The sequence below is a fragment of the Labrus bergylta genome, chromosome 16 (assembly GCF_963930695.1).
Source record: "Labrus bergylta chromosome 16, fLabBer1.1, whole genome shotgun sequence".
NCBI classification, from domain to species: Eukaryota; Metazoa; Chordata; class Actinopteri; order Labriformes; family Labridae; genus Labrus; species Labrus bergylta.
The window spans coordinates 19,624,751-19,652,564 of NC_089210.1; the positions used below are offsets into that span (position 1 = coordinate 19,624,751).

The window sequence follows — 27,814 nt, forward strand, 5'->3', positions numbered from 1 at the left end:
TGTAAAAGTAGACTTCCTTCCCTAAGCTATTGAGTTGAGCATTAATGCACATTTTAGTCTTGTCATTTCAAATCTGAAATGTATACTCATAAGTAGACATAAAGGAGTGCATTTATATAGAAATATTTATTTAATCTGAAAAACAACATTAAAAAAAGTTACGGGGGGTGAATGTTTTGATGACTCATCAGTTTTGATTTGATGAAGGATAAGAGTTATTCACAATAAGGCGTGTAGCTGACCAGCTTGACAGGCGGGCGCGGTGTAACGGTTTGTCAAGAGGCTTAAAACACGTCTCAGCTCTCAGTCTGTGGGTGTCATCACTCAGGCCATCCGGGGGAGACCTCCCTCACAGCGAGCTGTTGAAGAGAAGCAACCGAAATCCACCCCAGAAGAACCAACAAATGCAGATGTTGTTGAAGCTCAGGTTTCTTCCTCTGTCTCTGCAGCTCTCTGGGCACCTCGACGGACCAGTCACCAATAATCCACACTGTGTCTATAGGAGAAATACAAAGGTGTTCAATTAATGCCTCAGACAAGACAAAATGTACAGTTAACTACATGTGACAGTTCAGGGTGTTTTTTTTGTTATTAGCCACATCTGCAGGAATAATATTGAACAAGGTAGCTGCAGCTCATCATAATAGATGCCAGTCTTAAACACTATTTTTTCTAATACTTAAATTTTTTGGTGTGAAGCTGACACTGTCCACAGACTCCATGACTTCACGGGGTTCAATAGAAAACAAATGTCTTACAATAAATGACAAAGGGTTTTTAATTGAGGATATGCTGGCAGAGGTAGGGGCATCACTGATCATCCCCCCACTAAAAACCGCCCCTCAGCTCAGCACATCAGACACTGGAAAAACTCAAGCTATTGCCTGCCTGAGAGTGTTGGTGGAGAGGATAATACGACGTGTCAAGGAATACCATATCTGGGATGGGGTTGTTCCTCTCTCCTTGGCCGGCTCCATCAACCAACTATGGGCAGTTTGCTGCCTGTTGACGAACTACCAAGGCCCCCTGGACATCAAAGGTGACAAGCCTGTCTAGCTGGTTGGATTTAGCACATTCCCCAGTTATTAATGACAATTAATCAAATGTAATGTATACATGAATTGTATATCTGTAATGTATATTATTTTGTTTATATGTTATTTACATTACAAATCAAGAGATTAACACATGAATTGTATATATGTGATGTTCATTATTTTGTGTATGATATGTTACTTATTTACATTACAAAGTCAAGAGATTAACATTTGAATAAAAAAGAAGTAAACACAGACCCTCACATCACATATTCCTCATTTTTATCTAAAATGGGATCACAGCATGTCAAGTAGAATAACTATTTAGTGCAGCATAAAAAACAGAACTGTAGTCAGTTACACAAATACATTTTAGTTTTAATTCATTAAAAGGCACATGTAAACATTTCATTTAACATTAATTAAACAGTCTTATTTACAAGGTTATGATTTTTCACTCAACAATTCATAAACTGCATTGATAGCACATACAGTACTCAATGTTTGGACTTGAGAAACACATCCATATAGATGTTGTAATAGAACATGTCAAGCTGCTGCCTCATTGAACGAATGGTGTCTTCATCCCTCCAGACCCTCTGAACTGTGAGATCTGTGTGTGTGCGTGTCAGTTACAAAGTCACACCACTCCAGTCCGCTGATGGCAAGTTGGCCCTGAACCTGCCAGTAATATTTATGACCCTTTTTAAGTGTGGCCTGACCTCTGACTGGTGTTAGGTGCTTAACCTCAGCAACAGAATCGGTACTGCAGCATTTCACTTCCACCAGTCCAAATGGTGGAGTTTCAGTCGGGTCAAAAACTTTGCCATCTGGGCTGACACCAAGGTGAGGTGCATCAGGGTGCACAATGAAGACAAATTAAACAAATCAGAAAACTGTTTTATTATGTCAGGCTCCTGCTTCAGACCCCTTTTCATTGCCAGGGTCTGTGGCGCTCCTTTAAGAATATGCGCTGCCAGGGCTTTTGCTGAGAACTCACCACGTACATGACATGCCTCCCTGAACCTGCTGGCAGTCACTCTTGGCTTTCGTACTGAGACCCACAGCGGGCTGACAGACTGTTGCCTGGTCTCAGCTTCTATGGCAGCAGAGAGTTCGTGAGACACCTTTAGGCTCTCAAGGTGGTAATGCTGCTCATAGTCAGCAGTAAACTCAAAGTCAGCTAGAAACCTGTAGCCTTCAACAGGCAGCAGAGGGAATTCTGGGGCATTTGGATGTTTCATTATTTCCCTAGTAGCCTCTAAGGGGCACTGGTATGATAGAACTGATCCGAAGGGCACAAGACCAAATTTGGACTCCACCATGGTGAGTTCCTCAAGTCCATGAAGAATCTTACAGATCCCCAGCTGTGGCTAAATGTCTTTCAATTTCTCTCCAACAGACATCACACCCGGGTCAGGAAGGGGCCCCACCACACAAGATTATATGAGGATTCATCAGTTATATTTTGTGTGTTTTTAATAGAACTGCCAACTGCAATTGTTTGCACACCTCTGCTGGAGACTCTGCTCTTCCTCTTCCTCCCATCAAGGTCCTGACCACCTCCCCCCCCTCTCTCAGCTCCTCATCAGCAGCTTCAAAGGACAGCCCACCCTCACCCTCACCCCGCTCACTGTCCCACTCTCACTCTTACTACCAGCCAGGTACAAAGAGAACTCTCCAGACTCCACATCAGAAAAGCCAGTGGACCAGACAACATCAGTCCCAGGATCCTCAAGGTGTGTGCGTATATACATAGATATATATACATATATACTGTACATTCTATATATTTATTATTATACTAGTCTATATTATAAAACATTTCATTATATTACACTATATTGTTCATATTGCACTATATTATACCATTTATTTATCATACCAAGTCACTTTAATCATCACTTGTCACTTTATCTTGTCATTCTCTTCAAATACTGTTTCAATTCTCAATTCCCCCCAGTTAACTTCAACATTCATTTTTGTACTGTATATACCCCCTGTTTTTATTTTTTATTTTTATTTTTATTTATCTCATCTATTCTGTTTAATGTGTATTTGAGCTTTCTTGTCTGTGCTGCTGTAACGCCCGAATTTCCCCTCTGGGGATCAATAAAGTATTATCCTATCCTATCCTATCCTAGATGTTTAGAATAACATTCATATGGTTGACTCACCTGAATATGCTGCATACAAGGTGGATTTTACACCTGATTTGACACCAACTTCAATTTTGGTTTCCGAACCACCATCTCATCCACTGACTCTGGCTGGATCCCCTGTTAAATGGCAACAAAGACATTTCAATTAATATAATATACAGGAAAAGATTAAAAGTTCCATTACAAAAGTTAAATTGTAGTAAGACACCAAATTGGGAGACAGTATATTGTTAGGGTTAAAATGTTTTGATTTCTTTTGACAGAAACAGAAGACATTGTGTAGTAGCCTACATCAGAATGGTGGGTGGCATAGATCAACTCTGAAAAAACAGTCAACCTAAGATAACTTGCAAATAATCACTTTTTCCATGTCATTTTCTGGTTCAAGTCAATTACTTTATTTATTCTTTTTCAAATTGGATTTTTTTTTATAGTCGAATTAAGAATTCGTGTTAGGGGAACCGGAGCACCCGGAGTAAACCTAAATAAGAGAGACAAGGATTAAAAGGTAGAAAAGGGAAAGCTAGGGTCTAATATTAATTACTTTTCAATAAGTTGTGCAGTTGTTGTGCACTATTTATAATTTCAACAATCAACTTTATCAGCTTCAGTTTTTATAGAACTGAGGGAATAAGGTGATAAAGTGAAAGGTTTGGGGAGGGGGTGGAGCTAAAGGGGGAGATAAAAGGGGAGAAAATGAACGGTTGGTGAGGTATAGAGGGGGGGCTATTCCAAGACTTCGCAGTCACAGCAACAGAGGAATCGCCATGGAGTATTTTTCTCCTCCTTCTTCTTGCCCTTATTTGACTTGACTCCAACTTGCTGCACTTTATTCATCCTCAGTTTCTTAAACCAGCTCCACCTATTTGACTTGACTCTGACTTGTTCGTCAGAAGTTGGCTGCACATTATTCTTTTTCTGTTTGAAGAAAATGCTCCACCACTTTGACTTCTTCTCTGCTTCTTGCTCAACAAAGTTTTCCTCTGTATTAGCAAACTCATAAAGTTCATCCATTTCCAAATGATTGTAAAGGGACGGAGTTGTGTCCATATTAATTATCCCCTGCTTTGTGTCGATCTTTTCATTGCTCCGCCACTTGACTGACTTCTTCTCTGGGACTTCACTTTTGATATCTGCATTTCTGTGGCTCCTTGAAGTGTCAATTTGTTTGCAAAGGCTTTTGAGAACATCTTTCAATGTCCTTATGACACCTTTGAACACCCCTCTGCATGCTCTGCAGTTTGGGCACTTGGCACAGGTACCAGCATGGACAACAAAGGGTTGTTTTAAATCTTTCATAGCCTTTAAGATAATGGAGTCATCGCCATTGGTGAACATATTGAGGAAAGCCTCTGCAAATGTGGGAGTAACTCTGATCGATGCGTCAGCACCAACCACTTCCCAGAAAGCCTCGCTGAAGGAGCCTTTTAAATTCTGTTCCATTTTTTCATTGTAGATTTTACTGGCCCTTCTATGACCTAAACCTAAGTTCAACTCGTTGCAAACGATATCATGAAAATACAGTGGAGCGACTGTCTCTACGGAAAATCTCAGCACATCTGCATACATGCTGGTCAGCTTCTTTTTCCCGTCCATGTCCAATATGCCTCTGCTTAAATCATTTTTTTGCCTCTTAGTAAGGCTGTCAAAGAATGACTTGAATATAATACAAAAGCTATTTTTCAGTAGCATTACTTTCTCAGCAAAGTGTTCCTCTTCATCATCCATTTCCAAATGATTGCAAAGGGACGGAGTTGTGTCCATATTAATTATCCCCTGCTCTGTGTCGATCTTTTCATTGCTCCGCCACTTGACTGACTTCTTCTCTGGGACTTCACTTTTGATATCTGCATTTCTGTGGCTCCTTGAAGTGTCAATTTGTTTGCAAAGGCTTTTGAGAACATCTTTCAATGTCCTTATGACACCTTTGAACACCCCTCTGCATGCTCTGCAGTTTGGGCACTTGGCACAGGTACCAGCATGGACAACAAAGGGTTGTTTTAAATCTTTCATAGCCTTTAAGATAATGGAGTCATCGCCATTGGTGAACATATTGAGGAAAGCCTCTGCAAATGTGGGAGTAACTCTGATCGATGCGTCAGCACCAACCACTTCCCAGAAAGCCTCGCTGAAGGAGCCTTTTAAATTCTGTTCCATTTTTTCATTGTAGATTTTACTGGCCCTTCTATGACCTAAACCTAAGTTCAACTCGTTGCAAACGATATCATGAAAATACAGTGGAGCGACTGTCTCTACGGAAAATCTCAGCACATCTGCATACATGCTGGTCAGCTTCTTTTTCCCGTCCATGTCCAATATGCCTCTGCTTAAATCATTTTTTTGCCTCTTAGTAAGGCTGTCAAAGAATGACTTGAATATAATACAAAAGCTATTTTTCAGTAGCATTACTTTCTCAGCAAAGTGTTCCTCTTCATCATCCATTTCCAAATGATTGCAAAGGGACGGAGTTGTGTCCATATTAATTATCCCCTGCTCTGTGTCGATCTTTTCATTGCTCCGCCACTTGACTGACTTCTTCTCTGGGACTTCACTTTTGATATCTGCATTTCTGTGGCTCCTTGAAGTGTCAATTTGTTTGCAAAGGCTTTTGAGAACATCTTTCAATGTCCTTATGACACCTTTGAACACCCCTCTGCATGCTCTGCAGTTTGGGCACTTGGCACAGGTACCAGAATGGACAACAAAGGGTTGTTTTAAATCTTTCATAGCCTTTAAGATAATGGAGTCATCGTCATTGGTGAACATATTGAGGAAAGCCTCTGCAAATGTGGGAGTAACTCTGATCGATGCGTCAGCACCAACCACTTCCCAGAAAGCCTCGCTGAAGGAGCCTTTTAAATTCTGTTCCATTTTTTCATTGTAGATTTTACTGGCCCTTCTATGACCTAAACCTAAGTTCAACTCGTTGCAAACGATATCATGAAAATACAGTGGAGCGACTGTCTCTACGGAAAATCTCAGCACATCTGCATACATGCTGGTCAGCTTCTTCTTCCCCTCCATGTCCAATATGCCTCTGCTTAAATCATTTTTTTGCCTCTTAGTAAGGCTGTCAAAGAATGACTTGAATATAATACAAAAGCTATTTTTCAGTAGCATTACTTTCTCAGCAAAGTGTTCCTCTTCATCATCCATTTCCAAATGATTGCAAAGGGACGGAATTGTGTCCATATTAATTATCCCCTGCTTTGTGTCGATCGTTACAACCTCACTGGAGCACATTGAGGTGGATGGAGATGAATCTTTAGGAAGGGGAGAGCTAAATCTCATCTCTCTAACCTCTGCAGAAGGTGGTGTGTTATTTCTAACATGTTCTTCCACCATGACCTCAGGCTTCACAAATGAATCGGTGGAGGACGAAGTTGAAGGAACTTTCTCTTTCTCTGATTCATTTTGCTTCCAAATAAGAAACCTAGCCTTACACTCTGTTTGATTTTCAGCTTCCATGTCGCGGGCTGAAAAATACTCATCAGAATACTCATCCAACCTCCGGCAGTATTCTTCATAGTCTATGCCTTTGGCTTCCCACATGGCTTCTTTCTCGTCTATCTCTTGGAGGCCTTCTAAGGCCGTCTTCATTGCGTCCTGGAGGAGCCATACGGCATATTCATCTGCGTCAATTTCTGCTTCCTCTTCTTCTTCCACCATATAATTTTTGTCATTCTTCTCTTCAGATTCTCTACACATATCCTTGGTCTTGTCTTGGACAGGAGCATCAGTCTGGGTAGAGGAATTGTCTCTAGGTGCTAAAGATGCTGCTTCCACAAGGACAGAGCTCGGGTCTTCTTGCTCAGCAAAGTTTTCCTCTGTATTAGCAAACTCAAAAAGTTCATCCATTTCCAAATGATTGCAAAGGGACGGAGTTGTGTCCATATTAATTATCCCCTGCTTTGTGTCGATCGTTACAACCTCACTGGAGCACATTGAGGTGGATGGAGATGAATCTTTAGGAAGGGGAGAGCTAGATCTCATCTCTCTAACCTCTGCAGAAGGTGGTGTGTTATTTCTAACATGTTCTTCCACCATGACCTCAGGCTTCACAAATGAATCGGTGGAGGACGAAGTTGAAGGAACTTTCTCTTTCTCTGATTCATTTTGCTTCCAAATAAGAAACCTAGCCTTACACTCTGTTTGATTTTCAGCTTCCATGTGGCGGGCTGAAAAATACTCATCAGAATACTCATCCAACCTCCGGCAGTATTCTTCATAGTCTATGCCTTTGGCTTCCCACATGGCTTCTTTCTCGTCTATCTCTTGGAGGCCTTCTAAGGCCGTCTTCATTGCGTCCTGGAGGAGCCATACGGCATATTCATCTGCGTCAATTTCTGCTTCCTCTTCTTCTTCCACCATATAATTTTTGTCATTCTTCTCTTCAGATTCTCTACACATATCCTTGGTCTTGTCTTGGACAGGAGCATCAGTCTGGGTAGAGGAATTGTCTCTAGGTGCTAAAGATGCTGCTTCCACAAGGGCAGAGCTCGGGTCTTCTTGCTCAGCAAAGTTTTCCTCTGTATTAGCAAACTCAAAAAGTTCATCCATTTCCAAATGATTGCAAAGGGACGGAGTTGTGTCCAAATTAATTATCCCCTGCTTTGTGTCGATCGTTACAACCTCACTGGAGCACATTGAGGTGGATGGAGATGAATCTTTAGGAAGGGGAGAGCTAAATCTCATCTCTCTAACCTCTGCAGAAGGTGGTGTGTTATTTCTACTATGTTCTTCCACCATGACCTCAGGCTTCACAATTGAATCGGTGGAGGACGAAGTTGCAGGAACTTTCTCTTTCTCTGATTTATTTTTCCTCCAAATAAGAAACCTAGCCTTACACTTTGTTAGATTTTCAGCTTCCATCTCACGGGCTGAATAATACTCATCATAATACTCATCCAACCTCCGGCAGTATTCTTCATAGTCTATGCCTTCGGCTTCCCACATGGCTTCTTTCTCTTTTATCTCTTGGAGGCCTTCGAAGGCCGTCTTCATTGCATCCTGGATTAGCCATTCGGTATATTCTTCTGGGGTAATTAATGCTTCCTCGTCTTCTTTCACCATATCATTTTTGTCTCTAGGAGCTAAAGATGCTGCTTCCTTTTCCATGTTAGATGGATCCATTGTGCTTTGTTTGAGATTAGACTTTTTCTGTTGAGAGCTTTTTGAAGTTTTCCCCTTCCTTCCTTTCTTTTTGTTTGATTTCATGACTGTTCGCTATGATGGACTTCTCTGGGTTCAGTTAAAGGGATATAATTATTCTGATAAATTTGACTGTCTGTTCACAATCTTGATCTGAAAATCCTAAATCTAATTATAAGCGAGTTATGGATTGTTACGTCACACATCAAAGCGTCTACTCAACCCTGTTGACACAATGATGACGTATGTTAGCGATCGTACGCGCCTGCGCAGTTTGGCACCGGAAGTACGGCGAGGTGCGCGAAACTATGCGAGGGGATTTACAACAAAATATTATGATACCTAAACCAGCTGACTTTGTCAAGTTGTAAAACACTTCCAGGTTCGTATGGTATTAGAAACTACAGAAGTTAAGAGCACAAGTCAGTCATCAGTGGTCATATTTATAAAATGTCAAACAAGAAGTCAGCCGCTCCTTGAGTTTACATGGTGAAGTGAGCCGCCCCTAAATTTCAAGTGCCCACGTATTCTGATCTTTATGGTAAATGCTCCGGACTCCAGAGCGAGCAGGAGGAACAGACAGAGAGAGCGATGAAGTGAAGTGCTAAATGTCTAGGTCTTACCATAAAACTGACTATGAGATACACGTGTATGAAACGGGAGTAAACACAATACTGTTCAGGGAATAGCTTCGGAGGTCGGGGAAGTTAGTGTGAGAATAATACTGCGAGTCTGCGGTAACTTCCGTTTTTCAAAATAAGGTGTTCACAATTAAAAAACAAAACAAAACAGTTTTTTTGGAGAAAACAATAATTATATATATTTTCTTACCTAAGTAAACAGTGATTCTGATATTGCACAGGTACTATGAAGTACTTTTACTGTGTGCTTTCTGAGAAATCCACTGTCAAAGTCCCTTATAAATCACTATAATGAGCCTTTTTTTCTGACTTTGATGTCTTGTAAAAACATTTTCCTCCATAAGTACACAATGATTCTGATATGGTTGGACTTAGTACTTCTTAGACTACATGCACAGGTACTATGAAGTACTTTTACTTACCATGAAACTTAGAATAGCCTTAACAACAACAACAACAACAACACAAAGCACTGTCAGTAAAATAGTGGTGGTATGAATTTCTATCACGCAAACTACTGGTGTGTATAAGGAATTATACAAACACAAGATTAATAACATACATAATCTTGAGAGTCACGTCTGTTGTATTCATTGTTGTTGTTGATGCTCTGTTTGTTTCTATCCATCTCTTTCTTTCTACATCTCCCTCTATCCCAGTTTACGAGCCCAGCCTAAATATTTAAAGCCTTTGAGCCCAGCGTAGTTTCAGCAGACGTCCGTTCAACATGAGTCCGGTTCTGCTTGCGGTTTCTGACTCCTAAACGCAGTTTTTTTCTTGCCACTGTAACTTTGCTAAATGTTGCTTAGTGCTCACATTTCAGACAGTCGAGCAAAATATAAGAAGGTAAAAACAACTGAATGATATGTAAAAAGCCAAAAATGAGTTTTATTTCACAGAAATTACACAGAAACTTTATGGACACAAGCAGCCCTTTCCATTCATTCAGACTCAAAATAAAACAACAATTTAAACTTTTGTTTAACAGTTTCACTGAAGACATTTGATTGATATATAAAGAGTGAAACAGAAGTGCGGATGTATAAATGTGTGTTGTACACATATTCGTCTGCCTGTGTCTTCCCTCTCACATGAAGGGTGTGGGGGTCTCTCAGCAAAGGGAGCTGATCTCGCTCTTGCTGCAGCCCCACTTGCAGCAGGCGTTGGACAGGCCCACCACCACGTCCCGGCCCTTGCGGTCAGCCTTGCGAAGGGCTTCCAGGATCTCCTCTGTGATGAAAGAACGGGCCTTCCTGCTAAACACGTCCCCCTGGTTGTCTCTGGGTGTGATGCTTAAATCTCTGGTCCCCTGGAGGAGACCCTCCACCACAAAGTTGTGACTCACGCCCTCTGAGGATTCATCCTGACGGGAGCTGAATGGGTCCTCTGAAGAATCTGCTGCACGGAAACGAGAGGAAGCGTCATAAAACATGCAGGCTTCTCTAATACAGGGGAAACAGTTTAATCATTTTCTGTATAAAATCAAATGTAGAAATGATGGAGCATGTGAGTGACACAAGCCGGAGGGACATGGGTAAGTTTACTGAATTATGTCAGGATTGTTTGATTTTTTTTTTTTAAACTGCTAACTATTTAAACGAACACCACTAAAGACATTAAATGAGATAAATAGCTCTCTGATAGCAATGAATACATGTAAACTGTGACTGCCATAAAAAAAACATGAGCATACAATAAAATGATTATTGGAACTTGTGATTTCATTTTTAATTTAATTATTTGCTCAGGCTTTTATGCACAATTGCACACAACTCACCAAAGAAATGTAAAGACAGAAAAGACTATTAATTCAAAGGTGAACATAGAATTATCAATTTCCTGGCATTAGTGCAGGATAAAATACATTAAACAAATACAATAAGAAGAAATGTCTTCACCTTATTCTATGATTACATCACCAGATGAAGCCAACATCTTACATATAAAGAGACATGGTCAGAAATTGGGAATGTGTTGCACCCTCAGCCTCTTACCTGCACTCCTGAGGGACCGTTTCCACCGTGAGCCTCCACATGTGAAGATGACCGCCCGGATGAACTCGCGGCCACAGAGCTTCACCCCGTACGATGGCTCTTCCAGGGGCTGAACCCCGGCCACCAGCACACATACCACCAGTGCAACAGCTTTCCACATGGCACCCAAAAATAAAAAACAGCAAATCAGAAAGACAAGAGATGATTTGCTTTGAGCAGCACTTGGCTTTCTGTCTCCCTTTTTGCAAAGCTGTGACTCTCTAGGTGACCCAGGCGTGGTTTATAAAGGGGTTTAGAGTCCTGTCAGGCAGACATGCAAACTGCGCATACAGGCCTACTCAGAGAGAGAGGAACCGATTAGAAACAGAGATACAGTCAGAGACCTTTATGAAGACAAAAAGGAGACCAAAGGTGGCAGATTTAATGAATATGTTAACCCCCAGTGATATACTTGTGTTGCAGCATGAGCAGCACTTTGGCCACCTAATGTCCCTCAACATTATGCAGTCAATACAACTTGAAAACAGGTGCTGTTGACTTCCCCCTGACTCTGGTATTTTTACTATTGGATTTTTATTTAGATTTTGACGAACTTTAGTTTGGACATCTGAAAAAACAAAGCTTTTGGTTTTGCCTTTTGCTTTTTTTGTATTAATAAACATTTTCCTTTATTTGCACGTGGGTCCTCCTCTTTGTCTTTGACACTCATGACACCAATGTGCCATAAACCTTTATTGCTAATAACAACCGTGTATGCGTCTGTATGCTTCACCATGGGACACCATTTCTCTTGCTATAATGTGGCACCATTAATTTCTAATTCACAGATACCAAAGTCGCCCTCCCCATACGTATACTGATTGTTTTGCAAGATAGATTGAATTTCATATCAGCAATAACAATATGTCCAACTGACTGCCTGAAGACATCAAATTAAACTTTTAGGCCTATAGGCATGTCACCCAATTTACTATAATAACATTTAACAGTTGTTGATGAGACCAAAGGTATATTCAGGCCGTTGTTTTGTCATTACCGTCATTCAACATCCCAATTATATACGTACATTGCATTATTGTTATATGTAATCGAGAGAAAACCCTGTATTTCTCTAAGCGTTTATTCATCTCTTTGCCAAAAGGTGAACAAGAGGACTGAGACCCTTCCAGTGACATTTCAAATTTCAGATAACATAGAATTCTTATTATGAGTCAGACAAAAATAAAGCACATTTTTATCTGTGTATCCACAGTCAAAGGTCACCCATTTAGGGAATTACAATGAAGGTGGTGAATTTGTAATTAGCGTGACGACAACAAGCAAACAAATGGCATTTAAGGAGGCTGTCCTCTCTGACATTCGTTTACACAAAGTATCAGACCTCCTGAGGTCACAGAGGCAATATGGAAATGCAATGGCGTACCCTTTTTTATAAATATATCAATGACGCATACTGCAGAACAATATACTATACAGTCCTACACTATTACTTGTAAGACAGTATTATTATGATTTAATTTAGTCTCTTAGTAGGATACCCAGCAGCCGTGTCAAACATTTTGCTGTGTGACAAAAGCCAATATAAAACTGCAAAAAGCTACTTATAAAGCAAGAAATTGGAATACCCGCCACCGATAGTTAGTTAACAATATGTAGAACACCTGAGGAGGGTGATGCAGTTTAAGTCCAGGTATGTTGTTCTTTATTTTTCAATCCTTTTGTACTTTTATATTTTTAGACACAAATAGCATAGTTGTTATAATTTTCCAATAAGTCAAGATTCCTGAGTCCATTCATTCAACGAGATAGAATTTAATATAATCCAGTTGTTTAAAACGGTTAATCTGGACACGAATTATCTGGATTTGGAAATTTGGAAATTTCATTGGTTAAAAGTTACCCAATCGAGGGGCTCTGGTGGCCTAGTGGTTGGTGAGCGCACACCATGTGTGGAGGCTGTGGTTGTTAGGTGGGTGGCTCCAGGTTTGGGTCCAACCTGTGGCTCCTTTCCCGCTTGTCATCTGTCTACTGTTTTATCTCTCAAATAAAGGCATGATAGCCCAAAATTAAACCTTTTTTTTTTTTTAAAGTTAGCCCCATCGACTCAAAAGTTTGTGAACAACACAAACTGGAGGTTTCAGAACCAAGACTTGAATATAACTTTTCTTTTGAACAACGATTATTTGATGCAATGGGCTCGGATTTACCAGGCAAACACACAGGGCCATCATCACCAAAGATAAATGCATTAGCCTGCATATATTGAGTGTATTGACTATCCCACTTTTCTTTAGATTTAAGGGAGAATTTATATGAAAGTCAAATTATTTGCTGTTTTGACAAGCACTTGGATGAACCTATGACTTTTAATAGCCTAGCATTCACCTTATTTGTAAAAACTGTATTCGGTTGATGGACAGGGGTGTTCCATAAATGGGTGTGGAAGGATTTGTAGTAAAAAAAAAGAAAAAAAAAAAGAAAAAGATGTGTCTGTGACTTTAAGAGAATTTGGCAGGATTCAGCCAATCAGAGCAAGGAAGGGGGTGGGAAGGGAGCGGGTGGGTAGCAACAGTTGCCCTGGTGAGGACGAAGCGCCATAGCCACGGTAGCCCTGGCGACAAGAACCCAGCAACGAGAATCAACAACAACAACAACTGAATCCACCATAAAAAATAAAAAAAGAAGATATTTTACCGGTGAGAAACCCATACGTGGAATTTGAGGTGAAGCTTTTAAATACAGGAAGTATTTTATGTCAAATTATTCTTCAACGGAATCGTGCTATTGCTCTTTTCCCCTGTTGTTTCTGTAGCCATAACATGCACTGCCTTACACGATAAGCTAAGGCTAACCGTCGAGCCGATTATGAGTCGGGTACGTGTATTGAATGGGACTAGTTTGTGTCCGCTGCTCATTCCGGTGACAGTGAATTGTGCCTGCCATGACGACGCAGCCACAGATGCATACTCAAGCAGGCCGTTGTTATGGCGATGTCAAATGCAAAAGGCACAAAATGGCGGTTGTTGTAGAGCCCAGTGAGCCTGCTGCTACACAGCTAGCATCGGTGCTGTCACGACAGAAGCGTGCTCGTTGCTTTTTACCGGCTGACGGTTCGAGTTAACAGTCACGGTCACTTTTCTGTTTTGACGGTAATTCAAACGGCAGTATTTGACGTTACACGCAGCTTAACTCACCGAGCACATCATGTGAACTACACGGAACAGGAGAGCAAATAGTGGTAGTCAGCTTTAAAGTGTTATCATTTTGACATTTCAGGGTCAGTGTTAACCTCTATGCAGAATAAGAACTACACAAATACAGCTGATTTATCGCTCTCGGACATGGGAAGTTGTAGTTGGTGGAGCAGGTGTCGGACATTTAAGCAGATGGGCGTGGCGAAGGTGCTGTTTATATCCCAGTTCAGTTAGACGTGTTCATTCACTGATTTACTACAGTTAAAAACATGTATAATAAGGTGACTTATAATTTACTACCAAGGTAATAATGATACCTCATTTGATTAAAAACACACATAATATGTAGTAGGGCTGGGCGATATGGACCAAAACTCATATCTTGATATTGATTAGCAGAATGGCGATACTCGATATATATCGATATTGTATTTTATAAACAGTATAAACACATGGAAAATAAAGTACCTGTTTGTGAATTTAAAAAGTAATATTATAAAATAAAAATGTTCCTTAAATACAATAAAAGAGAGAGAGAGGAGGAGCAGGGTGAAGAGGGACAGACAGTCAGTCATCATCAGTGAGATGAGAAAAAGGCGACCTGGCACCTCTGTAACATTATTTTAATGCAACCTAAACTATATTTATATTAACGATATTGTCTTACCCTATATCTTGTTTGAAAATATATCGATATATCTTAAAAACTTTATATATTTCCCAGCCCTAATATGTAGGTCATTACATCCCCTTACTCTGCCCTGTCTTGAAGATCTGGGACACATTCAATAAACATTCCTTCATATATAAAATAGAAAGTAGATGCCATGCATAGCAGATTTCTAGCCCGGGCTAATTTCCAACCCCTGTCTCTGGTAGGGCTGTGCGCAAAATATCGACATGGCATTATATCGTCATGTGCTCCTTGCAAATACAAATATCGCTGCAGATGTTACAGAATCGATATGGCTGTAAAACCATGATGACAGTTTTGAAAGACAATTGACCTGTGATGCAGTTCACAATAACACCACATTATCCATAGAAATATGTAAACGTATTTCTCGGATCTCTGAGGACCGGAATTGAGGTGTTTTAAGTTGTAGGATCCATATACCTCGGTTCTTATTCTCAACAATAAAGAACAGCTGTTGTGGTGAATTCTGTGTAGAGCATGGTCATTATCCAAAATCAATGTACCTCACGATATTTATCATATCGTAGCATCTTTATCGTGATACCGTATTGTGGGTTGTGGGAAATACCCAGCCCTAGTCCCGGGTCAGGCTTTTAGGATTAAAACAGAAGCCATTAGCCTTAAAGAAATACATAGCTAGTGATACTTTTCAAATGTAGACATGGAAAACTCCATAAATAAGAGACTAAATAAGAACAAACATTAAAATGAGGACTGTTACAGGAAACAGTCAATAATCACAGACTATCTAAAAACCTTGATCTCTGTCAGTTTTATAATTTCAGATTGTTAATGTGTTTCTCTAACTGAGAAGGATGACTGTCCAAATGTAGTTCTGTGTTTTGGTGCTCTACTGTTTCCACCTGATGTAGCCCTTGTTCTGATTTCACTGATTGGTTTGCTTAGGAAAGAATGATTTACAATGTCACACAAATTGTGTGACACAATTAGTAAAAGGTGTGCGTGTAATTTCTAAGGAACTGTGCGAAATGAAGCATAAGACCTGTCTGCAAAGCCACAAACAGCGATGTGGTGAGGGACTTTCCCAACTTGTGCTTCTTCTGTAAATGGCCATAGGATGTGTGATCACATTACAGGTAATAAGACACTAGAGTGCTTGTTCTTGTCAGTGCGCCTCCCCCACACAAGATGCAGCACAAACAGGTCAGCTTTTGTAGTATTTTACCAAACAGCTCTTTAACTAATGAACTTACATCAAGACAAATAATTCAGAGAGTAGTAATACTACTTTGTGTCCAGGAAATCAATGGTTGACCACAGATAAAACTCATGAGAAAAAATGATGAGGAGAAGAGAATCAGATCACTTATTTAAACTTACACTGTAAAAAAACAAAATCCTGCAACAAACATAGTTTGACTCACCTCCAGCATTTGCCCAATTCATTTTCCAAAGTGCACTCTATGTCCCAAAGTACTCATTAATTACTTTGTACTTCAGTTTGTATATAAACGTATGCTTTATTATAAGATATGATTCTTAACATTTTGTTGTGTGACATCCTCCATTGCTCTAGGTAGGTCTCCATGCCCTCCCCGTCTCTATGTAAAGGATCAGTCAGTCAATCAAACCAGTTCTAAGATGAATCCTATATGGACAGATTTAGAGCATCCTCATACTTACCTTCAATTAATTTCTATTCACTTTTTTCACTAGGGTGATTCCCAGCTCTTGTTATGGCCACCTCAGGCTATGTAGGTGAGATCCAACCAGCAGCCCAAACCCAGGGGGCTATTATTACTGTCACATCGGGGCAACCTGACGACAACTCCAACCCTCCCACTGCCCCTCAGTTTCTGGCTGAGATTCAGACTGCTGTGTCCACACCCACCATCATCACATCCACAGGCCAAACTACTCACACTGATCAAGATGCCTCAATCACCGCTCAAAAGCCAGCAGCTGGAAGTCAAGCCCAGTTAGCAGCACAGGCCCAGCCAGCTCAGACACAGTATGTGACTGCAGAGATCCAGGGCTCCCCTACAGAGTCGGGAAATTCTCAAAGCACTCCTCAGTACATTGTTGTTACAGTCACAGGTAAGGATTAGCAGCACTTACCATATTCCATAGGCACTAATGTAGACTGGGTCAGCTCAGGGCTTATAAATACTCTGGCACAGTCATTAACTTTATGAAGGCATTCTTCAGTTACTCATCATATAATTGTTTAAAAAAATCAGACGAAGAAGAAGATTTAGAGGTTGTTACTGTGTAGAGCTACGATACTTTGACATGTTTTAATAAGCACATTAGTTCAGTACCTTATTATCAGGACTAAGTTTGAGACAAGTGGTGAACTAAAATGTGAGAAAGTAAAAGTCTTTCACCAACTGGTCAATGTATTTCAAATGTAGTTAAATATAAAGGCTTTTCATATGTTGACAAAACTCCAAAACAGAACTATTAGAAATGCAACATCATTAATTATAGAACAATATGAAGTAAAGATAAAAAGTGCATAATATACTGTACATAAATGACAATCTTAATACCTTTTTTTCCTTTTTAGAGGGCTCCCTTCACTCAAGTGACAGTGTGTCAGACTCAAGTCCCCCTCCAGCTGTGGTGCAGACAGGTGTCCCCACGCAGGTTGTTCAGCAGGTGCAGGCAGCTCAACAGGTGAAATGGGAATGCAAACAAAAGCAAAACATTTAATGTTTTCTTTACTCTTTGAGTGAATTCATTTCTTTATCTAAACAGAGGTCTGTGGTGCAGGCCACCTCTCAGATAGCCAAGACTGAGCCAGGCACCCAGCTCAGTGTCACCAGTCTGCAGCCTGTTCACATCAGTCCAGAGGTAAGTCAAACACACTGTAACTCAGTCAGTGTCTGTGTATTCATAATAGCATTAGTTCACAAATCATATCTGTGGTCATACCTGCCTGTGCTGGCTTCCAGCTTATCTGTATCACCGAGGTAACAGCATTAGTCAGGGATAGCAATCTAGAAGAAAGGCAACTGCAGCACGAGATAGGACAGCCAGAGTACCAGGCCGATGCATCAGGACACCATATTAAAGAATGCTGTGGAAAAGCAGTCTACATCCCCTTCAATATCCCCATGGAACTTCTTCAGTTTTACCAATCAACGTACTTGCCTTTTGTCCACGCAGACAAAGAGATAGGAGGCCACCTTGAAGTCACAGGCCCTGATAGCCTGCCCCTGCAGGCTACAACTGCAACTATCCAAGTAGGTCAGGGACAAGAGGGAGACTGCTGCTACAGAGTAAAGGGAACAGAATCTATCTGTAGCTAAAAATATGTGTACACTGTTGTGGGTCATAAAAGATAAAGATAAAGATAAACTTTATTGAGCCCCCGTGGGGGAAATTTGTGCATTACAGCCGCTCCAGAAAACAGGGGACGGGAATATCATTATTAAAAATAAAAATAGAAGTTAAAAATCAAATCAAACATATTTACATCAGTTAAATAAAAAATTCAATAATGGAAAATTACACAGTAACTACACTGGAAAGAGTTATTGTTATAAAAAAAAAAAACATAACCAAAAGTCATAACCATGAAGCAGTACATGAAAAATTCAAGAGTTTTCAGGGGATGACAAAGTTGATAAGGTCTAACAAGGCTGACCATGTTTTTTTGGGGGGATTTGTGTGCATCATTTTTTAGGTCCAGCAGCAGCTCACACCAGTGCAACATGTGTACACCAATCAGGTGCAGTATGTTGAAGGAACAGACACCAGCTACACCACTAGCACCATGTAAGAATAAAACAGATCTTCAATCTACATCACGTCTCGAGAGAGAGTTTGCTTTGCCGACAATACAATGTCCATAATTTTGCATTATTACTAATACATCATTGTCTCATGTCTCTTATTCAGTCGTTCCGGCACCTTCCCTTACACTGACACCCCGCTGTATACCCAGACCACAGCTGCCCAGTATTATGAAGGTCAGACAACCCCAGGCTCCCAGGCCTCCACCCCTGGCACACCTCTCACTGTCTCTGTGACTGCTGGCACAGCAGGTGGGGTTTCCATGTTTGTGGCCCAGCCCACAAGTGCAGCAGGGGGCGGGGCCACAGTGGTGACCACAGGTGGAACCACCAATGGGGCAGGGGATGGGGCAGGCACAAATGGTGGCACAGCCGGCAGCTATGTCATCCAGGGGGGTTACATGCTGGGCAGCGGCAGCGGGGGTGCAGCTGGCAACAGCCAGAACTACTCACACACTGCCCGCGCCTCTCCAGCCACCGTGAGTATTACAGAGGGCGAGGAGAGTAGCGTGCCGTCGGCAGACAAGAAGGTATGCAGAGGCGCCAAGTGCAGGAATTTCTTCTTCTTTTGTTCTCATCTACACAACCCTTTGATGGCACACGCTGATGACGCCATAGTTTGGTTGAGAGGAGAACACAATTAAAAATGTTTTCAATCACGTCAGAAAAAGGAGATGTTAGTCAGCTGTGTTTTCATGGAAATAAAACTTGTCACAAAGAGTATTTTTAACTGTGTTTTCCTCCCAAAACCAAAAAAAAACTATGGCCTCATCATGTTCATATCATTACAGTGCATGTGACAATTTCCAATTTGCCTGAAATGCCCCAACAACATATGATTCATCCCAAATTCATCCTATTGAACGCCATATGAAAATGACAACCAACGTATGTTTGGAAACATTCCATATTCCAGGTCATTTATTCATTGCATACCAAAGTTGTATGCCACGGCACGCTTGTGTTTTCATTCTCAATTGATGGATGATTTTATTGTGAATAGTCTGTGCCTTTATGATTTGTTGATACGAGGATTGTCTGTGCATGAACTCTGACTCAGGCGGGTCATCTTACGGGGATTTCTCTGCTGTTTGTATCTACTACTGGCTTTGCTAATTGCTCCAGCTACCTTCTTCTTTTTTCATTGCCTGCCTGCCAGGTACAGTGGTTGCTGGACAACTATGAGACAGCTGAAGGAGTTAGTTTGCCACGTTCAACCCTGTACTGCCACTACCTGCTGCACTGCCAGGAGCAGAAACTGGAGCCCGTTAATGCTGCCTCTTTTGGGAAACTCATCAGATCTGTGTTTATGGGGCTTCGCACACGTCGCCTGGGCACACGGTAAGACATCATAAGTCGTATTCCCTTTTTTTAGCCCCTTTGTCCACATTATTTTAAAAGTCTTGTTAGTAAAAACATGGAATCACAGACAGAGGGACACAGCACATTTCCCCACGGAGTCAGCACGCGTTAGCAGCTTACCCTCTTCATATGCACTGTATCATATACATGCCTATTCATCTCAACTAGTGGACACCCATACAAAGTTCCCTGCAGGAGACCGATGGAGAAAATCCATAAACCTCTCTGTAACATTGCAAAACGTTTTTGTAAGTGTGGGAGCAGTGTGGGAAGAGATGAAGACAGACAGCATGTGTGTGGGTGAGTTTGACAAAGGAGGGGAGGGGAGGGTGAGCAAGTGAGATTGACTTTTTGGAAATGTTTGTTAAAAATGGGTTTGTGTATGTATGAAGCTTTGGCGGAGAAACCAGTGTTTTCTGCAGACAACATGAACCATCTTCCCTCACAGCTTCCCGTTCTGTCCTCTTATATATTTCCCATGAGAGGCAGACAAGCCGACACAGGCCCAGTTTGATGTGAAAATGTATTTTATCTGTTCTTGACAGGGGTAATTCTAAATACCACTATTATGGGCTGAGGATTAAGGCTGGCTCTTCTCTCCTCCGTCTGATGGAAGACCAGCAACATCTGGCTATGAGGCAGCAGCCCTTCTCACAGAAACAGAGGTACACACACATCCTGTGTGTGTTGTTATGCCACTGTAACAAAGTGTCTCACACTGTATACAATATTTGTCTTTAAATACTCTCACAGGTCAAGGCATCTAGTTCTTGATAACATGAAATTGCCAATTTCTTTCACCTCATTATCTGCCATCCTTGAGTAGATCTGAGTGTTTTGTGTAATTTATTTATGTGCTTCACCCATTTTCTTTTCAGATTGAAGCCTGTTCATAAAGTGGAGGGGATGACCAATGGGACAGCAGCAGGAGCAGGTCAGCAGCAGCAGCAGCAGGGGTCTGGGCAGGTGGACATCAGCACCCAGGTTCAGCAGTACCAGCAGTTCCTAGGTGAGTTAACAAACAGTTACAGTTATAAGTGTTGATTAAAAATATGTCTTGTATTATGGTATTACATTTAAAATACAATACTGTACCACATATTGTTCAAATATAACTTTGAAGTTAGTCCATATATAAAATCTGTATAGAATCTTCAATCATCAAGTATCGATTGTCTTTATTTCTGTCTTAGATGCATCAAGAGCTCTCCCAGAGTTCCCAGACATCGACCTCCAGGGGAAGGCTCTGCCAGAGGGCATCGAGCTGGAGCACATAAAGAGCTTTCAGCTGCTGTACAGAGAACACTGCGAGGTAACCGACGGAGAGGGCATCAGTCAGTTAGCGGATGCCCATTGTGTATTGATGAGGTTGCTTTTAGTTGAGGATGAGAAACTACTTTGAAAACAATAATACAAACATGAAAACTGAGATCTCTTTTTGTTGCTCTCTAATTGAGCTTCGGACCATTTTTAATTGCTCGTGTCTTTTCAGGCAATTTTAGATGTGATGGTCAACCTGCAGTTTACCCTGGTGGAAACTCTGTGGAAAACCTTCTGGAGGTTCAGCCAGAATCAGGCTGGAGACGCCACGCTGGCTGTGTGAGTGCTCAAAACTTGTGTGCACACATTCAAAATACAGTTTTTAGTTCAAGACGCACAAAAAAAACATCCACTATTTCAGCACCAGTTCTATTATTTATCAAATGCAGGTTATTAAAACTGTATGTGTCTGTGTGCTTTGTTGTGTGTTTGCAGTCACGATGAGTCAGAGAAGCGCCTCCCAAAGTCCTGCCTGGTGTTGCTGTGCAAGTACGATCCAGTACTGCGCTGGAGTCGTGACTGTGACAACAGCCTGTACCAGGGCCTGGTGGAAATCCTCATCCCTGATGTCCTCAGGCCAATCCCCAGTAAGGCTCTGTCATCAAAAAAGCGTAGTAAAACACAGAACAATTTGTATACAGAGGAGAGGCTACTCTACAACCTTTTCTGGACCTATATTCACAATAAATGAGAGAAAAAAGATCAACAAGACATTTCTGTGACAGCCTTCTTCTTTGGTTGGAACATTTGAGCTGTCGCTGCTGGCTCTATCATGGGAGAGTACAAGGTTTTTCCTCATTTTGTGCCAACTGCTCTGCTGTGGAAATTTTCAAACAGCAAATTAAATGTAATAATTTCAGTTTCGGTTTATTTTATTGCATTGAACACAAACATATTTTCCATGTTCTGAGTTCTGTGTTTTTCATGTAGACTGGAATCACATTGAAAATGTGTTTACATAATACATGCCCACAATCACTGCTTTTCCAGAAGAAGCTTTGCCATGTCCACTGAGGGATGGAGGACATGTATTAATCATGCCTATCCTTTTAACTTGCTGCCTCCAGGTGCCTTAACTCAAGCCATCCGCAACTTTGCCAAGAGTCTGGAGAGCTGGCTGACTAATGCCATGATGAACATCCCTGAGGAAATGGTCCGCATCAAGGTACACTCTCTTTCCAGCCTGCAGCTGATGGAAAACAAAATCTCTAAGCCATGGAGCAAGCAGTGTTAGAGGCCTGCAGGATCATCACTTGTTGAACAAGTTTGAAAACATTTAGTTTCTGGGTGTTCCTCTTGTTGTGGTTTTACATCTAACTCAGTTGTTTATGTATTGTCTGTGTTTTATTAAGTGACTCTCCCTGCAACCAAATTTACCTACCGATAAAATAAACCTGAAGTTGAACCTGGGCTTTTAACTGCACCTCTGTGGTGCAGCTTTTATGGAAATCAACATAGATGCATTTCAAACTTGATTTTGCGATCATTTAGAGAAGAAAACAGAAATGACTTCTCATGGAAACAGTCTCTTTGTGATTGTTGTTCTCGATGTAAATGCAATTTGTTACTGAGAGTATTGGTCCTGACAATGTCATGTATCTGCAGTGGTCATTGTGAAAAATAGTCCTTGTACACTAGTCAATGGCATGCTTCTTTCACAAGCTCAAAGCCAGAGCTGAACATGCATTGCTCAACTCAAGTAGCCCAAAAACCCTGTTACATAATGTTGTTAGAGAAAATCTGTATGTATACATGCAATACATGCATTCATGTGAAATACATGTTTAATATCCTAGCATCCTTTCCCCCTGGTTTTCTCTCAGGTAACATCTGCAAATGCATTTGCTCAGACGCTGCGTCGCTACACCAGTCTAAACCACCTCGCACAAGCAGCCCGCGCTGTGCTCCAGAACACGGCCCAGATCAACCAGATGCTCTCTGACCTCAACCGCGTTGACTTTGCCAACGTCCAGGTTTGTTTACCCTTGCTCACGCCGGCAGCGCTCTTGTCAACCTCCATGAATTTCAGTGTTCTTGGTTTAAGTATGCAAAGGTTTTTTAGGTTGTGCAATTTCGTTATTTCTTTTGTTTTTCTGAGGTTCGTGTGTCAGACGGTTTATGAGTCAGTTTGATAATAAATCTGTATTTCCTGCAACCCTTCTACCCAGGAAATGTAAACCAAGCCCACTCAGCTTTTTATCAGAAACCAGTTGTCTTTCTAAGTAACACAGACACATGTACCAGATAGTGATTTGTTGTCTTGCATGAAGACATTTTAGCAGGGGAAGTTTTTCTGAGCACAACGACCTTAGTCTTGTGTTAAAGAGTGTTTTATGAAAACACCAAGTTCACCCCTTCTGCTCCCTGCTGGTAAACAAATGCAACAAGCTTGGTCTTATACTGACAATTTCCCCAATTTCCTCCTTATCCATCTTCTTCAGGAGCAGGCTTCATGGGTGTGCAGGTGTGAGGACCGTGTCGTCCAGCGGCTGGAGCAGGACTTTAAGCTGACCCTCCAGCAGCAGAACTCTCTTGAACAGTGGGCGGCGTGGCTCGACAGCGTGGTGTCCCAGGTCCTGAAGCCCTACCAGCACAGCCCCGCATTCCCCAAGGCCGCCAAGCTCTTCCTGCTGAAGTGGTCCTTTTACAGGTGTGATAGGAGGAGTTTAGATGTCTAACATAAAACAGGCAGCAACATTTGCTTTCTATTAGCAGCCTTTTAAGCCCTCTCTTATTGTGACTGAGAGAAGAAGTGAGGTAGTCACAGAGAAATATTTGTCTCCGTCTCTGCTCTTCAGCTCCATGGTGATCAGAGACCTGACCCTGAGGAGTGCCGCAAGTTTTGGTTCCTTTCACCTGATCCGCCTGCTGTATGATGAATACATGTACTACCTGATCGAGCATAGGGTGGCCCAAGCCAAAGGAGAGACTCCCATTGCTGTCATGGGAGAGGTACAAACACTCTCATACAAAACACACACTCAGAAATAAATGATGTGTGACATATTTATAACTCCATTATATTCCCCTCTTTCCATTAGTTTGCCAGTTTGGGTCGGGGTCTAAGCCAACTGGATCCTGATAAAGGTAACTACACTGTGTTTCTGCTGCTTCACAATCTAACCCTGCATCCAGGTGGTGTGGTAATCAACTGACTGCTAACTAACTTCCTGACTGGGAGAGTTAACATGAGCACTCCTAAGTCAGATGAACTCTGAGAGTCTCAGAAAATGTTGGGTGTTCTTGGTACCTGACAAACTTCACGTCATATTAGGCTGAAAAATGACGGACAGAGTAAACATGTCGATGCAGGAAACCTTTTTTATGCTTTCACCTACTGCGTATTAAGTTCTGCTTACATGTGTATGTAATAAAGTAGTAAAATGTTACCCTTTGTTACTGTACACAAACAGTGACCTAGAATTTTTACTCAGTAAATAAACACAGCAGTGTCACAAACCTAAAGCTAGAGAACAAACCAAAGCTGCAACACTGACTCATCCTCATATACCCGTGTGTGTTCCAGAGGAAGACGAGGAAGAGGATGATGAGAGCGATGATGAAGGTCAGGAGCTGTCCCTTCCCTCCGATGTGGCTGTGCTCGGGGACGAGTCTCTGGAGCCACCTGCTAAGCTGGCCAGAACCGACCAGAGAGTCCTGTTCACGACCGGAGCCGCCGACAACTAAGCACTGAGTAACACTACGAGCAGACATGGGTTAAAACTGGTTATACACACACACAGACACACACAGATGTACAAAGAACACTACTTTATACACTCCACACATGTATATAGATCTTGTATGTGTGTGTGTGTGCACTCCTTAGCTGCATACTGTAACTGTCCCACTTGTTTACGCACTCACACTCTCTGTCAGTACTGCTGCTGCCCGGATGGCACAACCACCTGTTGGTCCCATTGATTCAACAGAGTTTCATCTGCATTGTAAAAGGATTTCACAAAGCAGATTCTCTCGGAAACACAGAGAATTTTAATGTATGGTTGTGTTGTTGATTTGTAAAAACAAACTCAAGCCAGGCATGTTTTTGTTTTCTCTCATTGCATCTCTACCTGCAACAGCCTTCTCTCTCCCTTCTGAGAAACTTCTGCTCATCCTCCTTACACTGTCACTGCCATATCAAGTGGTGTTGAAAATACTGTGATGTGTGTGTGTATGTGTGTGTGTAAAGGTGGAGGTGGACCCTCCACAGTAAATTGTAACTGCGTTTAGTTGTTACTAATTTGTTTGGAGACTTGGTCTTCAAGAAGAAGAAACACACAAAAGGCAGCAGGCAGTAAGAAACCTCTTGGGCGTGTTTATCTTGTTTTGTTTTGTTGTTTGTTTTACGTGCAGGCACTTCTGTAACTCTGAAAGAACATGCACATCCACGATGGTGTGTGTGTGTGTGTGTGTGTGTGTGTGTGTGTGTGTGTGTGTGTGTGTGTGTGTGTGCGTGTGTGTGCGTGTGTGTGCGTGTGTGTGCGTGTGTGTGCGTGTGTGTGCGTGTGTGTGCGTGTGTGTGCGCGTGTGATTGTGAGTCATCTAAACTGTGGACAGTTTCCTCTGTAGATATTTTCTAAGGCATTCAGGTTTTGATTTTGGAAGACGTGCGTAGATTCCCAGCTTGATTTTATTTGCCTGAAAAGAAAACGTTGTCGTGTTCTTGGAGTGCCTGTCGCAGCTGCTACACTAACCTGTAAAGAAAAAGCTACGTCTGTGGAATTGGGGCTCCCATTAGTTGCTGCAAAAAAAAATCCTCTCTCTCTTATTGAACATGTGGTTCCATTAGAGAGGTTGTGTATGTGTCATATTATAAGTGCTTCATTCCTGTCCTTTAAAAAAACGCTCCTTTGTTGCCTAATTTCCCTTTGACATCATTTCTTGCCTTATTTAAATATTTTATCCATGTGTGTGCCAATCCTGTGTGCTTTTATCCGAGATCTCAGCTTTGTTTTTAAATTCTCTATGTTTTTACGGGGGACTGTGCCTGAGTAGGAACAGTGATCAACTTATATTCTGCTGTATATTTATCCACTTCTTTGAATTTCGTTGTCACTCAGTGAACCTCTTGTGCAGTGTATGGTGCTGTGTTGTCACACACATTGTAAGCAACCTCTGTGTGCATACTTGATTTGTGATTGTACGTTCGGTTATCAATCCTCTTCATATCTGATGACTTTTTTCACTAACAGGCAACTTTGCACATATTGTCGAGAAAAAAAAAACGTCCTGAAATGTTTCTCAGTTTCTTTAAAGTCATAGGTGTGATTTTTGTACCGTGGGGTGCAGGTGTCAGATTGTGTGTGAACATCTCGTGTCACTCGTGAGAGATGTGATGTTTTTTTTTTTTCTTTCTGCACAGTCCTCCACCGACACTCATCTCCCTGCACTGTGCTTTCATCTCGCTGCATTTCCGCCCTCCTGCCAATGGCTTTGTTTTGCTTCAAACATCCATATTCTTAAACACTGTTTGTCCCGATTGGTTGTTGTAGACATGTCATCATTTTGGATTTTCAAATGCAATGTCTTTAAATAGCTGCAGTGTGCATCGGCAGCCTCAAACCAGCACATCATCCTTTATACGGAGTCTAATGCTACCAAGACTGAGTACATATCAGTCCAGTAATGATCTACACAGCATATAGAATGGCCATTGTTTACCCTGTAAGAAAACTGTTTAGTCATTTTTACAGTGCATTGTTTCTTATGTACAAAACCAGTTGAAAAAAAAAAAGATGTTCAGTGGCAGTGTTTTATGAATTTGGTCTGCTGTAAGTATGACTGTGCCTTTGGAGGTGGTAGAATGCAATTCAGATGTTTTTAATTTTAAAGATATAAATTAAAGAATTTTTAAAACTGCTTGTGTTTTCGGTTGTTTACATTTTTATCTCTTAAAAGAAGAAAGAGGTGTCACTGATAAGTCTCACTTTATCAGGGTCGATAATCTTTGTGGCATGAAAGCCGTCTGACAAGCGCCTATATCTCACTGAGTTTTACAGTAAAGCTTTGATAGACAGACAGTGACTTCCTGTGTTTTTCTCACACACACACACACACACACACACACACACACACACACACACACACACAAGTAAAACTTCCACTGCAAACGACAACAAATAAAATTGGAACCGAAACCACATTCATTCTGTTTTATGATGGTGTGACTCAGCTGAACCAAATTACAAGTTACATCCAATTATTCCTGGAGGTTTTTTTTTTTTTTTTTCCTGGAGGCGACAAATCAAAGACAAAAAATGTTACAACCCATCTCCATGTGCAAGTAGCCCCTCTGAAAACATTCTAGTAAAACAGTAGTTCGACCCGTATCATTTGACCTGAGAAGAATTACAATTTTAAGCTTTAAATACACATTTTGTACTTTTTCTTACAGGGTTTCTATTCAAGTAATTATGTCGTCATAATATGTTTTTCTTTTTTTTAATACATAATATAATTTAACACGGAATCATGAATAAATTTTGAATGTAA

General features: G+C 41.2%; 2 protein-coding genes across 7 annotated transcripts; one reads left to right on the forward strand and one right to left on the reverse strand.

Moving 5' to 3' along the window:
• Positions 1-9,865: 9,865 nt before the first annotated feature.
• Positions 9,866-13,405, reverse strand: rln3a (relaxin 3a). 2 transcript variants are annotated; one of them, XM_065964446.1, is made up of 2 exons: positions 10,986-13,405; positions 9,866-10,386 (listed from the first exon to the last, which is right to left on the reverse strand). In XM_065964446.1, exons 1-2 carry the CDS (start codon positions 11,143-11,145, stop codon positions 10,103-10,105), a joined length of 444 nt encoding a protein of 147 aa, XP_065820518.1. In that variant the 5' UTR covers positions 11,146-13,405; the 3' UTR covers positions 9,866-10,102. The 2 variants fall into 2 exon arrangements, with proteins under 2 accessions (XP_065820518.1, XP_020512144.1); XM_020656488.3 differs by having other exon boundaries at positions 9,866-10,389.
• Positions 13,406-13,542: 137 nt separating this feature from the next.
• Positions 13,543-27,181, forward strand: rfx1a (regulatory factor X, 1a (influences HLA class II expression)). Of its 5 annotated transcripts, none has more exons than XM_020656493.3 (18): positions 13,543-13,681; positions 16,554-16,934; positions 17,407-17,516; positions 17,598-17,693; positions 18,529-18,620; positions 18,744-19,167; positions 19,797-19,978; positions 20,545-20,664; positions 20,878-21,008; positions 21,193-21,311; positions 21,492-21,598; positions 21,755-21,906; positions 22,387-22,484; positions 23,143-23,292; positions 23,761-23,969; positions 24,118-24,271; positions 24,361-24,406; positions 24,846-27,181. In XM_020656493.3, the coding sequence occupies exons 2-18, from the start codon at positions 16,574-16,576 to the stop codon at positions 25,004-25,006; spliced, it is 2,712 nt and encodes a 903-aa protein (XP_020512149.2). In that variant the 5' UTR covers positions 13,543-13,681; positions 16,554-16,573; the 3' UTR covers positions 25,007-27,181. The 5 variants fall into 5 exon arrangements, with proteins under 5 accessions (XP_020512149.2, XP_020512152.2, XP_020512154.2 ...); XM_020656496.3 differs by having other exon boundaries at positions 19,803-19,978; XM_020656498.3 differs by having other exon boundaries at positions 13,544-13,681; positions 18,744-19,116.
• The last annotated feature ends 633 nt before the right edge of the window (positions 27,182-27,814 follow it).